Source organism: Macrobrachium rosenbergii, chromosome 44, assembly GCF_040412425.1.
Source record: "Macrobrachium rosenbergii isolate ZJJX-2024 chromosome 44, ASM4041242v1, whole genome shotgun sequence".
NCBI classification, from domain to species: Eukaryota; Metazoa; Arthropoda; class Malacostraca; order Decapoda; family Palaemonidae; genus Macrobrachium; species Macrobrachium rosenbergii.
This window is the reverse complement of record NC_089784.1, coordinates 36,360,570-36,375,580: the sequence shown is the minus strand read 5'-3', so window position 1 is coordinate 36,375,580 and position 15,011 is coordinate 36,360,570. Positions and strand designations below refer to the sequence as shown.

Here is a 15,011-nt window from a genome sequence, read left to right as displayed (position 1 = left end):
TATTTAAGCTCCATGACGTGAAATTTCTCAGGCGTCAAGATCTTTCCAGGAGAGTTGCTCTGTATCTCATTATTATCGTCATCGTTCTTATAAAAGTCATTGTCGTTATCAGATTTGTTGCTAGGTTTATTTATTACAGATGTCAGCGCAAATATCATTACCATTTTTGATGTTACCCACAAAATAGCTTCTAATAAGCATTGCATAGAAGAAAACGCAACAGTCATTATTCGGACAACTTTCACATCAGGCTCATCATCAATACGTTATCCCTTTCTCTTTGTGCAAGCTGTGGGAATCGCTTGTTTTTTGACGCACTTATTATTATTATTATTATTATTATTATTATTATTATTATTATTATTATTATTATTATTGCATCATAAAATTAAATTTTTATCGCAACCTGAATTGCTGGCAGTTTTGATTATATTCACTATAGTCATGTGGCCATTCATTCTCTCTCTCTCTCTCTCTCTCTCTCTCTCTCTCTCTCTCTCTCTCTCTTGTTACAGGAAATTATGAATTGCATATTGCATTGAAATACATTGCCAAGATTGGCGGTCATGTCCGAAAAGAGGTCAGTGGAACGGACATCGATGTGATGGTTTGCTTTTTGGGTGTGTATGTATGTATACAATAGATTCATGAGATCGACCTTTTTAGTTTTCTGTAAAAGAAAACTATTGTGATGGCATTGTCTGTCCGTCCGCACGTTTTCTGTCCACCCTCAGATCTTAAAAACTACTGAGCTAGCGCTAGAGGGCTGCAAATTGGTATGTAGATCATTCACCCTCCAATCATCAAACATATCAAATTGCGGCCCTCTAGACTCAGTAGTTTTGATTTTATTTAAGGTTAAAGTTAGTCATGATCGTGCGTTTGGCATCGCTGTAGATACCAACAACACAGGCCGCCACGGCTAAAAGTTTCATGGGCCGTGGCTGAAAGTTTCCTACAGCATTATTTATTATTTTTATTTTAGTTTATTTTCTTAAAAACCTGATGTCACTGTTGACCTAAGCAGTGAATTAGGTACTCAATCGTTAATCAGCTGTGGTGTGTCACATGGGGGCTCTGAAAGCTTGGGGCTAGGAGTGTCATCCCAAGAGACTTGCTGAGACCCATAAACGTAGCATCTCTCCCTTAATGACGGGGCTGAAGAAAAGTATGATAAAAGAAGTAGTCACTGCCGCTCTCACACTTGACTTCCGACGTAGAGGTGGACTTCTTCACAGATTCGCAACCGTTTCTTAAAGTGAAACCTTATCAGCACCGTGACCCTTGTTAAGTAAACTCCATTCACCTGTAAATTATTCATCTCCTTTGCTTTCTGGTTATCAGGCCCTTTCATTCTAACACTTATTTTTCACAGTCAACCCAGGACTATAGATCTCTTAATTCTTTGCTCCACATAATCTAATTATACGTCCTTTTGATTGAACTATGTTCCCCCATTCTCTCTGATGGAGTAAACCATTCCATCTCATAAAGAACCTTCTGTTATTTATTTATATAAACAAAGCAGGTAATTCTATTTAAATATATATGGGGAGAAAGACATTTGAAATTATAAAAGCTACGTATTGAAGGTAAGCGTGCAGCGTAGAATACGGAAGAGATTCGATGTGAAACAATTCTGAGCAGTAAAAAAGAAACGATTATGAGAAGTATAGTGTGTGAAAAGTGACGCTCGATTCTCGTAGTTACAATGGACAGACTTCCTCAAGAACCTCCTGAGGTGTTTTCTTCCGGAAGTGTTGTGTTTCCAGGTTCTTAAGCAGAGCGTTATAACTTGCATTTCCTTGTTGTACGGGAAAAAGTTAAGAAAAATCTCTTCCTTAAAGTATAAATATACATTCATTATATGATTACGTTAGGTACACTTTGTTTCCAGTTAAATGAAATTTTTGCTATTAGAGTTTGCATTATCAATTGGCATAGGAAGTGTTTCCTTGAGAATCGTAAGATTGTGCGAAAGGTGACTGATTTCATATTATACTATCAAAGGACGTTGTGCTATTACCAAGTGTCTGACTTATTTGTGCAGTGATGTGGCAAAGTTGCCACTTGGTTTCAAGATTTGCCAGAATTGTTTGCGCTTTAAGACTTTCGGCTTTGTCTTTTATTTATTATAAGGACATATAGGTTGCAGGCATTATATTTAACAATATTGTCTAGTATAAAACACAGCTATTGCATTACTGTATGTTGATATTTGTGTAATTTTCCAATCGTATTTCTAATTCGGTGGCTCAGTATCTGTAACGTATTTTATCTTCAGGGAAGTAAGATAAATAAGGCGTTTTGACACTCAACGCTGACACTGTGACACTAAGTTTACCGAACAGGTAAATAAAACACACGATTTACAGTTAGGAAAACGAATTCATTATCCTGAAACGTATAGCAATCTACCCTGAAAGATTATTCATGTGTTGGGAGATGGCCCTGACCCCTTTTTTCCCACCTTGGTAACTTCCTGCTTCTATAATGGTTTCTTTCTCACTATTGTCTTCTTGTACCGTAAAACGTGGGGGCATTTTTCATAGGTTCGACGGGTATAGGTGGATTTGGAAGCATTACTAGTTAGAAGTAATTTTGCTGTTATTTATTTCTGAAATGCCTCACAAAAACATTAATGTAGAATGTTGTAGATGGAGTGGATAGAAACATAATTGTGTGTTTAGTCAGTATTACGAATGGAACAGCTGAGAGCTTTCGGATCAGCTCAGATTTCACCTCATGGGAATTGAACAGGCCCTCGAAAGCTTCCAGATGTATCATTTTTAACACATTACAACCACACTGTTGTAGAATTTATTTCTCCGTTATTATTATTATTATTATTATTATTATTATTATTATTATTATTATTATTATTATTATTATTATTATTATTATTATTATGAGTTGTAGTAAACGAGTGAAATTCAAGAATCTGTTAATTGTGTAGTTTTGACTTCTCACTCAAAAGGAGGTCTCACGTGAGGTAAGACATATGACTTCAAGATAATTGGTCTCAGCCATGGTTAATTGAATTTTCAACTGAATTTTAGTATGAATTTTGTGATATATGACTAGTTATACATACATACATACATACATACACATTATACATATATTTTATATATATATATATATATATATATATATATATATATATATATATATATATATATATATATAATAAAATCCCAAGTTCAGAAGGTAAACTTGAAAATGTGAAAACCGAAAGGGCTTTGAACAAGTCCCTTTCGCATTAGTTTATTACACATTTTCAAGTTCACGAGTGTAAACTTGAAAATGTAGAATAAACAAGTATTAAGGCAAGTATCCCTCTTGTTCACTAAACCTTCTCTTACACCTAATGTTTTCACTGTCTCACCTTCTGAACCTTTGCCATGCAATTTCTCAACTATAATTTTATAATATTCTCAAGCATCCGATATTAAACGATATCGTCACATTTTTGTGCAAAAACGCATTGGATACATATATATATATAAATATATATATATATATATATATATATATATATATATATATATATATATATATATATATATATATGAAATTTATCACATCACCGTGATTCATATATATATATATAGCATTAAGCTACAAACGTCCTTTAATATCAATTCGCTCTACCTCACCGTGAAATAATGTATTTTTTTCATACATGTTACTCGAAATAATTTTTAGTGGATAATAAGTTCGTCGTCTCGTGGGCTCGAACCACGGAAGACAAGAACTCAGGATTACAGTGGCTTGTTGGCCGTGTGGTTAAATGCGTCACTGTAGTCCTGAGTTCTTGTCTTCCGTGGTTCGAGCCCACGAGACGACGAACTTATTATCAACTAAAAATTTCCCTTCGGGTAATATATATATATATATATATGAAAATATATTATTTATATATATATATATATATAAACTGGATATTATATAAGGGATATTTGTATACTAATATATATATATATATATATATATATATATATATATATATATATATATATATATATATATATATATATATATATATATATATATATATATATATATATATATATATCTCATCAAAAGTACAAAGCTCGATCTTGGGGGAGGGCGAGTAAGCAATTTCGTTCCGTTTCTAGAAAAATCTGTTGTGCCTCTGTTTACCTCGTTAGTGAGTTAATCACCTGTCAGGTTACTTCGCTGTGGTGGAATGGATAGAGGGTAGAGAAGGGCACGGAGTAGCAACCTTGTTCCAAAATCATTTGAGACCCGGAGGCTGAAGCCTTCGGGATTCATTTCCTTTAAAGAGGAAAAGGCTTCGTGTTCAGTGTTACATAGGGGGCTGCATAGAGATCAACTCTGCTGCCATGAGAAGTATCATCGATGGCAGGATTATATTCTGGATAATATTAATACAAAACTCTCCAGAACAACTAAAGAAAGTAAACCAGCAACAGAAAAGTTACTGTGTTGTCTATATATATATATATATATATATATATATATATATATATATATATATATATATATATATATATATATATATATATATAATATAAATATAATATATATATACATATATATATTATATATATATATATATATATATATACCTATATATATATATATATATATATATATATTTATGTATATATATGTATTATATATACATATATATATGTATATATATATATATATATACAAAAATATATATATTCATATACGTAACATACATATAGTTTATATAAATGTATATGTATATAGAGGGCTTGGTGATATTGCAGTAATGCAAAGTAATAATGAAAATAGATCTTGTCGTATAATAGGTGAATCTGTCTGTAATATCTTTTATTACAAATAAGTATTTTGATCTGTCAATCTCGGTGATGAAGTATTTATGATTCTAGAGATTTGTAACTGTCAAGATTATGAATTGTGTCGTCCACACCACGAGAACGTTGTGACCGGGTATTTGAGGGGTCTATTTAACAATGAAGCAAAAAAAGCTTGCTCTCTCTAGAGAGAGAGAATCAATGGGAGTGATCAGTACCTCTCCAAAATGGACCATCATCCGATAATAAGAACCGGGATGAAGCCATTTTTAAGAATCTCTCTCTCTCTCTCTCTCTCTCTCTCTCTCTCTCTCTCTCTCTCTCTCTCTCTCTCTCTCTCTCTCTCTCTCGTAGGCACTTTGATTGCTTGTCTTTGATTTGACATAATGATAAGGGGTATTATGACTGTCATTCTCCTTTTGTGGCATATAATGTTATGGAGAATTGTGTACTCTCTTTCGCCCCTTCTTTTTCTGGATGGGTTTTCTCCTCTGTTCAGGTGATTGAAATTTATATATTTATTCTCTGCATCCTTGTTTGAAAGCAGAATTATATACAAATATATATATGTATATATATACAGTTTATATATAATATAATATATATATATATATATATATATATATATATATATATATATATATATATATATATATATATTATATATTTGCATATTACTATTTCCAAGTGGTCGATGTAAATCAGAAATAGTTAAGTACAGTTGTAGATAAAAACTGAATAATGAATATGCTCTAAGGTGTCAGTCCGAAATAGATAAATTTTACCATTTCTCCACAGTCATATTTTATTGCATTGTTTTATGGTTTGAAATGGTATTTTTTCCAAGTTACGTTTTTATTTTCTGTAACGTTCGTTATTGTAACAGGAATGGTGTGGCCAAGGTCTATGAACTTAGATGATGGCTATGGCCGCATAATGGTTCGCGGAAGGTTCACGAAAACTGGAAATATAGAACGGGATTTACTTTTGAGTTTTCTGATTATATTGCTATTTCGAACTTGATTAGATCATACCTTAGTGCTGGTCGAGGTTCCAGCAAATATTTTATTGGGGAGAGAGAGAGAGAGAGAGAGAGAGAGAGAGAGAGAGAGAGAGAGAGAGAGAGAGAGAGAGAGAGAGAGAGAGACTTACCGCAGACAATTTCTTGTCAGTGACCCACATTTTCATTGTATTCGTATCTTGTCAGCAGCAATTCCTGTTATCATTATTGTTTTTATAATTACAAATCAGTTACCGTTATTTGTATAATTTCCTTCAATTTTCAGTTGAACTGCTCTTCACTCCCTCAAGGAATGGAAAAGAAGATGCCATTCAATTTTTCGGGTTCACGTCAGGTAATTTCTGATGCTTGAGAATTCTCATTAACCTGCTGTTGGTATTGGTTGAGTTGCCAGTTAACCCACATGTTACATTTATCAATTGTTGGAGTTACTGTTCCCAGCTAATCTGTTTTGTTTTCATAAATCAGTCTTTGGTTTTGTGTGTTCTCAGTTAACCTTTTTTTTTATGACATTAATCCTTTGCTGGCGTTTGTGTGTTGACAGTAAGTTTGTACTAATCAGTTGTTGAAGTTCTTGAGTTTCCAACTAACCTATTAGTTATAATTTAATCGATGCTTTTCGTGAGTTTTTAGTCAACCAGGTTAACCTGTTATGTTTAGCGTTGATTAGTGGTTATGCGTTTTGGATTTTCCAGTTAACCCATTGTGTTCTCTTTAATCCAATGCAGATATTTACGGTTTTTGAGTGCCCACGTTAGTTTTGAACCTGGCCTCATTAACACATAGAACACTACCATTTCATAGATCTCTGCGTTTTCTCAGTATCACTTTATTGATATTTTCGTATCTTCCACATTGCTACAGTATTGATATATTTAGTGTTTCACATCAGTTCGTTATAATGTTCCGACTTTTCACATTAACTGGTTATGTTCGTTATATTCGTGCTCTTGGCCCCGAGTTTCATATTGACCTTTTTACCCATGAAGTGTTTGTATTTCATATTAACCCTTTCACCTGTTAACCATTGTTGATTCTTTCTTGGTCAGTTAACTTCGTTTAAAAGACCCTTATAATTACATGTGAAAGTCTTCTTGAAAGCGTTAAAACATCAATGAAAATATTTACTGATGCAAGCATATCATCAGTGAAAGCTCTCACTCGTTGTGACTCGTAATTCTTGATAATACGCTTAATCTTTTGTATTTCCTCTGGAAATTTCATAATGTATATTTTTCGTTCGTTTTGAGTATCTTTTGATGATACCTTTTATATATACATATTTATCATGTGTCCTTTTTCGAAAACGGTGATAATTGCATATCAGTGAAAGTCGTTTTTAAACGGTAGATTGTAAGGAAGAAGACCTGGTAGTAGACTGAGGAAAACGAGAGTGACCAGATGGAGATAATGCTAAGATTGACGCAGGATAATCTGATAATCTGGTGCGAGGGTCATCAGGCAAGTCGCCATGAAGGCAGAGAGCCAATCGTGGAGGATTTTTATAGACTCTGTCGATATTTTGCCAAAATCTTCATCGAACTCCGCCTGTCATTAGAAAGAGTCAAGAGGTCATTAGTGAAAGTATCTTATAAGTGAAGCTCATTTTTGAAATGACATCTGGGATGGGATTTCCAGAGAGTAATTACCGAAGTGCTCTGTAACTTCCTGTTAATTTGACCCCGATGTTGTGGGCACGGTGACCCTCGGGTAACATTTACATTACGGATGAATTTCCCTCTGGATTTCTCAACAGTTGTTTATCTGTAGTTCATTCGTATGAGTTAATTTTATTATTTAGTTTTAGCCGGTAATTTCGTCTGTTTTTTGCTGTTCTCTTGTCTTGGCTCTGATTTTGATTTTCTCTTTTGTTATATATAATTATTCTACTGTGTGCCAGCTTGCTTTTCAAGTGAATGACCTCTTTTTGGTTGCGCCAGATAATGTTTTGATAATAATGATAATAATAATTATGAAAATTGTATTATGGTTGCATCCTGTAATTTAATTTTGTTTCACTCTCTCAATTCCTAAGAGTTGCCGTATATTCATCTATTTAATAGTACTTCCATAGAGTATGGACTTAATCAGGCATTTTTTCTTTTACCAAGGTCAAATTGCAGAAAGGTAGTTGCAGAAACACAAGCTGATGTGTCATCTTGTCACAGCAGGACATGGTCATAACAAAAGTCAGACTTCCAATGGATTAAGGGTGTTTGTTTTCGAATACTGGGCTGGTCTTAAGCTAACACGGGGTCTTGCTCCCAGAGCAGCTCATAAAAGATTAAGGGGTGAGAAAAGGCGGCATGTATGTTGGGGTGTTTGACAGGAAGGTGGTTACCCAGAATCATTCTTTGACGTTATTGCGAACTTCTTTATGCTGATTGGGTAGTGTCTCTTCAGTCTGGAGTCATATTTTTGATACAGTGATTGAGACTTCACTGTAACAATCTTGCCAACCACTGTGGCACTGGTTGAGTGCCTTCAGAGTGCCATCAGTGTCTTGGAGCACCTTTCTTTTGGGGCATTGACGTTGTTGCTTATAGTGGTTAATGTTGGTTTTTTTGGGTCTTTTGGTGGTAGTGAGCAGGAAGTACAGTAATCCGACTGTATGATGTTCGGGGATAGTTTAAGGTGTAATTCGTGTGATGTCTCTTAGATTTATAGGCGGCATGTGTCAGGTGCATGTCAGCAATTTGGTGAAGGAAATGAGGTTTTACTCAGCTGAATAATGTGCCATATTTCTACCATTCAAATTAATGACAGGGTACTTGACAGCTGCCTCCTGTAAATCTTAGACACGCTCCATATTAAGCCCCAAAAAGTCCTTGAACATCCCACAGAGACGTTCCTTTGCTCACCACCTTCAGGAGACTCGCACAAGTGACGTTTATCGCCATAAGCCACAATACTGATTCCCAGCTTTGCAGCAACGAAACCTCAAGAGCCCCTTTTACTATGAAGCTCAAAGCAAGAAGACACCAGACAGCAGCAACGAAGTTTGCAAAGTTGTCACGGAAATGATCGGATTCTGATATTTGATAACCACCCACCTAACTAATAGCAGCACATACTCGCCACGCTGTCCCATCCTTCAGTGTCACTGTTGTTTGGTTGGGCCAATTATAAAGGTCCACTGTAGCCTTTGTATTTTCGTTACCGCTTCCACACCTAAGGGATGCCTTTGGGCAAGGAAGGACCTGTGCTGGGCAAGGCATTTTCATGTAAAGTAAGCAACCCCTTAATTCACTGTAAACCTCACTTACGTGCCGCGACGAAATGAAACGTCACCGCATTGTAAGTTTACTTTATTTAAATGAAACATATCAATACATATATATAATGCGATGAACTGATATATATATATATATATATATATATATATATATATATATATATATATACATATATATATATATATATATATATATATATATATATATATGGAACATAAAATTTTCTAAACAAACGATTGCATGTATATATATATATATATACCCAATGGAATTGCCCCAATGAAGTAACCGTTAAAATAGTAATAATAATTTAAATTACTTGGTCTCTCTTCGCTTATTTTGTACCTCTTGCATGTTTCATCGTCTCAGGGAAGTAAGACTAGTAATAATAATACTTATGTTGTAAACTGGTATCCTGCTTCTATTTGCTTTTTACGTCATTTGGCCCCCCGAAATTGCTTTGTGTAATTACTGTACTTTGTTAAGGTTCAGATTAGCGTCCACTTTCACTTTGCAACTGATGTTAGGGGCTTGGGTAGACATTTACGAGATTGTATTTCGGATGTTCCTGTGTTGTTGCATCTTAGGAGGAAATGAATAAAGCATTTTGACCGGTAATGACTGGTACAGAGGGATGTCATGACCATTAAGGAGCAATCTGACAGTTGTCATTTTACTGCCAACTAGAAGGTGAAATCCTCAGTCGTCGCTTTGGTTTTCTCTCATTTTGATGGATAATGGCGGAGGGTTTCTGTTTCATCGTGTAATTAACTTAGTGGAAAGCCCCGCAGGGAGATAGTGCCGTCAGTCCATTGTAGACATTATTTAAGTGTTTTTTAGTCTCTTCGGCCCTAACTGCAACTCTTTTCATTCCTTTTACTAAACGCCGTTCCTATTATCTTTCTTCCATCTTACTTTCCCTCACCCCCTCTCCGAACAGTTATTTCATAGTGCAACTGCGAGGTTTTCCTTCTGTTACACCTTTAAAACCTTTACTGTCAGTTTCCCTTTCAGCTCAGAATGAGCTCGTGTGTCCCAGTGCTTGGCCCTTGGTGTCAGTTTTATATCCCAATTCCAATTAGTGGAAAGAAAGTAAGGTTATTCGAGGTAATACTGCAGAAACTCAGTTAATAGACCCTGTATGTCTTCCCAAACTCCCACCCGCTGCCGCTTTGTCTCCGTTATTTAGTACATTTAAATGGCAGTTTTCTCCATAACCAGGGTTACGTCGCTGACGTTGTGTTCCATGGATTTCCTGACATCAGGTAATGATGTTGGAAGTTCCATTCCATGGCCTTTCATACACACACACACACACACATATATATACATACATACATATATGAATTATATATATATATATATATATATATATATATATATATATATATATATATATATATATATATATATATATATATATATATATATATATATATACTTACCATATACTTTTTTTTTTTTTAAGACTAAATGACTCTAGAGGATATTGAACTTGACGGTTCTTAGCGAGTCATAAAGGATAAGGTTGCCAGCGCCGTGCCATTTTTACCCTGGCAGTGAACCGCCAGGTTTAAATGACAACCAAACAACAATTCACTGCTTTTAATTGACCTCTTGCCTCGTCGGTAAAGAGAAGATGAGAACCACGGAGCCACAGAGACCTCCCACTATGTTACTTTGGGCATGTGATAAGAGCAGGGAAATAGTGTTTGTTGTGGAATATTCGTACCATATTTCATCCATTTCTTCTTCCTGAGATGAATCGTACAAAAAAAGTTATGTAGATTTTTTTCTCTAAATCGGACTCATTAACATCAAGGATTGTCCCTCATCAAGTAATACTCTAAAGTGCTTCTTACCCCATTACCCTTTTACCTTCCCCATTATAGGTTATGTAACCCCCCTTAGTGGAAGCCTTTAGATTATAGGGATAGGTATGATACCACATCCTCTCGTTTTCCTGATACCTCATAGATTGGAAAGTTAAGTACACCTTAGTTTAACCAGACCACTGAGTTAATTAACACCTCTCCTAGGGCTGGCCCGAAGGAATAGATTTATTTTACGTGGCTAAGAACCAATTGCTTACCTAGCTACGGGACCTACAGCTTATTGTGGAATCCGAACCACATTATAGCGAGAAATGAATTTCTATCACCAGAAATAAATTCCTCTTATTCTTCATTGGCCGGCTGGAGAATCGAACACGGGCCTAGGAGAGCGCTAGCCTGAGTACGATACCGACCCATCCAATGAGGAACTCTCATAGATTGGAAGCAGGGACGATGCACGCCTACCTTTTTTGCCATTGGTAGCCTGGCCACAGGATCCATGTGTGGACTCGTTAACAGTCTCTGTTTAGTAAAAGGGTAATGGGATAAGAAGCACTTTGGAGTATTACTTGATGAGGGGCAATCCTTGATGTTAATGAATCTGATTTAGAGAAAAAATCTGCATAACTGTTTTTGTACGATTCATCTCATGAAGAAGAAATGGATGAAATATGGTACGAATATTCCACAACAAGCATTATTTCTCTGCTCTTATCACATGCCCAAAGTAACGAAGTGGAGGTCCCCGTGGCTCAGTGGTTCCATCTTCTCTTTACCGACGAGGCCCTAGACCATTTATAAGCACTGAATTGTTGCCTGGTTATCATTTAAACCTGGCGGTTCACTGCCAGGGTAAAAATGGCATGGAGCTGGCAACCTTATCCTATATGACTTGCTGAGAACCGTGTTCTGGGCCCCTGCAGTCACGGAGTATCCACCATTAATTTATTGGCAGCAGAAGCACAGGTCTTCAGTCCCACGAGCTGGCCCTACCAATTCAAGGACCATGATGACCTGAACCAGGAGGAGGGCAAGTCATTCCGAGGACCGACCTGTCAAAACTAATGAAAATCTTTGTAAGAAACGTGAAACAAAGGCGCATTAAAATCTTTGGGAACAGATGTATGGAATGAAACTAGCATTTTGATTTGTGTTTAATTCTTACATTAATGAAACCTGGTGGATATTACCGTATGTCAGAGTTCTGAAGTTAATTGTGGTGTTTATAATTCAAAAGTTGCTTGAAGATTCTCCTTGAGAAGCGCATTAATTTCAAGGTCGTGCTAGTGATTGCTATGGCATCAGGTTTCTTGATTCCAGCCGATAATAATTGCTCCTCAAGTATTTCTGTGCTCCATTTTCATTTTATATTGCGAGTGTGTCTATTTGTATTATTCTCTGGTCAATATATAATTTATTTGTTGACGTCATTTAATTCTGCTCTAGGCAGTTTTTGTGCTCGTTTGTTTTTTAATGCTCCCCCAAGTATGCGTAATTTGATAATTGAAAATTTTTGCTCTTTGATATGATATTCTGTGGTATATACTTTCTTTTTTTAATTCTCACTTCGATATTCGTATGATTCCCTTGTTAGTCGTTATGAGTTACCTTTGTCCGTTGCATATTTTGGAAAATAGATTTCTGTATTCTTGTACTTTCTGCAGATTATTATATTTTTGAATGATATCCGATATTTCAAACTCATTAAGGCAATAAAGTGTCTGATTTCTCATAAGAGAAACACATGGTCATTGGCTAATATTGATAAAGGAAGGAAGAGGTATTAATGTTCCCTGTTGAAAAAGGATGATGTCAGTCGTACACGGGTCTTGGGAATTGTGACAAAAGATGTATAGAGATTAAGGTTGTTGAATTTTTGCTTATTATTGGTTGCTGGTCTACTGCTGTTGTACAGGTTGTGTAAGTTTGGGGCGTGCAGGCTTGTTCATGGTGCCAGATTAAGGCAAGAAAATGAAATTCATAGAAAATGCCGACCTAAAAGTCATCTAATATCGTCATGACTGACTGAGAGAGAGAGAGAGAGAGAGAGAGAGAGAGAGAGAGAGAGAGAGAGAGAGAAGGGGGACTGCATACAAGGCAGCGTGTGTGTGTGTATGTATATGTATGTGTACTGTGTATATGCTTATATATATACATATGTGTATATGTATACACACACACATTATATATATATATATGTATATATTTATTGAATTTGTATGTGTGTCAGTGATAGGCCACTTACTGGGAAATGTTCACTTGATGAATTGCATTATCTAGGCTATGGAAAATATATTATTTTGTAAGCGTTGGATTTTTTAAAGCTGAAATGAATAAGACTATAAAATAATTAAATTAGCAATAGAGTAAATATACGAACTACGAATAAAATGAATCAAGTAGACAAAGTGAACAAATAAATTCAAATTAATAAGGGAGGAAAATTTGAGCGCGGGATGCAAAAGTAAATCTGCTAACATAAAAGAAACAACAGCAACAGAAAATACAACGAAATTGATAATTAAAAGGCCAGCTTTCTAATTCGTAATGAAGAAACAAATTACAAAGTTTCTAATTGTTTCCAAGTTGTTGTTCAGCTGTTTCAAACAAACTTGACCTCTTCATTCTTGATTTTTTTTTTTTTTAGTAAGGAATTAAATTAGGAGGTGAATCTCACTCTCATAAGTTTTATTTTTCAGTGTTATTGAATTGGTGTTGATTTTTCTACCCTTTTGTTAATTTTAAACTGTAAATCAGTTTACTATATTGTTTTTTCTCAGTTATTTTTGTAGTTTCTTGTTATTAATTTCAGCCCACTGATGCGATTATTTACCTCGAAAATATGCGAAATAGTGTTCCTCATAAGCTTGGCAATACGGTTTAGTATCAAGTTACGTACATATATATTTACACACACACACACACACACACACACACATATATATATATATATATATATATATATATATATATATATATATATATATATATATATATATATATATATATATATATATCCCAATAATCACACAACATCTATGTATATATACGTTCTTACTACACGTGTGAAGCTTCAATAAGCCGCCCTTTTGCAGCCTAGCACGAGGAGCATGAATACATACACGCACCCACGCAAACACACACATATACAGTATAGGCTATATATACATACGTATATATATATACAGACATATATATATGTATATATACATACATATATATATATGTATATATACATAAATATATATAATTCATCAGTACCGTAATACTATTCTCCTTGCATTTTAAAACATTTTTATCTATTTATTAATATATTTTTAATTTTTTGATAAGTGAGATCTCTTCTTTCTGTATTTCCCTGTATCTCCTCTTACTTCTTCCTAATGAACACCTTAATATTCTCTGGAAGTTTGAATTTGAAGTCACTGGCCCCTGTGGGCTATTCCATATGGATAGGGTTCATCTTCTGAATAATAATAATAATAATAATAATAATAATAATAATAAATAATAATAATAATAATAATAATAATAATAATAATAATAAATATATACTGTATATATATGTGAGAGAGAGAGAGAGAGAGAGAGAGAGAGAGAGAGAGAGAGAGATTGTGTTTGCGCATGTGGGTGTGCATTGGTGTGTGTGAAATGCTTGTATTCATGCTCTCGTATTATCTCTTATTCTATTTTTGGAAGGTTATCGTTCTCTGTATGACAAGCAGACCTTGAATAAACGACCAGCTGTAGGGAAGCGTTTGTCCGTTATATGAGGTCATTTTTGTCACGGTTGTATTTAGTAATTGCTTCTGGGGCTAAACTGTCTCTTTTCCTTTTTTTTTTTAAGTCAAATTATCCAATACGTTCATGAATGTTAAACTTTAAGCAGAAGTTCCGTCCTGTACAGAAATATATATATATATAATATATATATATATATATATATATATATATATATATATATATATATATATATATATATATATATAGTATATATATGTGTGTGTGTGTGTTTGTTTGTCTATATATATTTATATATTTGTATATATATATATATATATATATATATATATATATATATATA

The 15,011-nt window shown here is 34.5% G+C and overlaps 1 protein-coding gene across 3 annotated transcripts in view; it reads left to right on the top strand.

The window, feature by feature from the left end:
- Window positions 1-15,011, top strand: part of RhoGAP68F (Rho GTPase activating protein at 68F) — a 321,213-nt gene that overhangs the window by 35,296 nt on the left and 270,906 nt on the right. The window contains exon 2 of one of the 3 annotated variants that reach the window (XM_067088348.1): window positions 6,122-6,190. The exons of the other annotated variants lie outside the window; for them this stretch is intronic. Within the exon in view, the coding sequence (XP_066944449.1) occupies window positions 6,122-6,190 (69 nt within the window). The remainder of the gene's footprint in view (window positions 1-6,121; window positions 6,191-15,011) is intronic. 3 annotated transcript variants of the gene reach the window in all.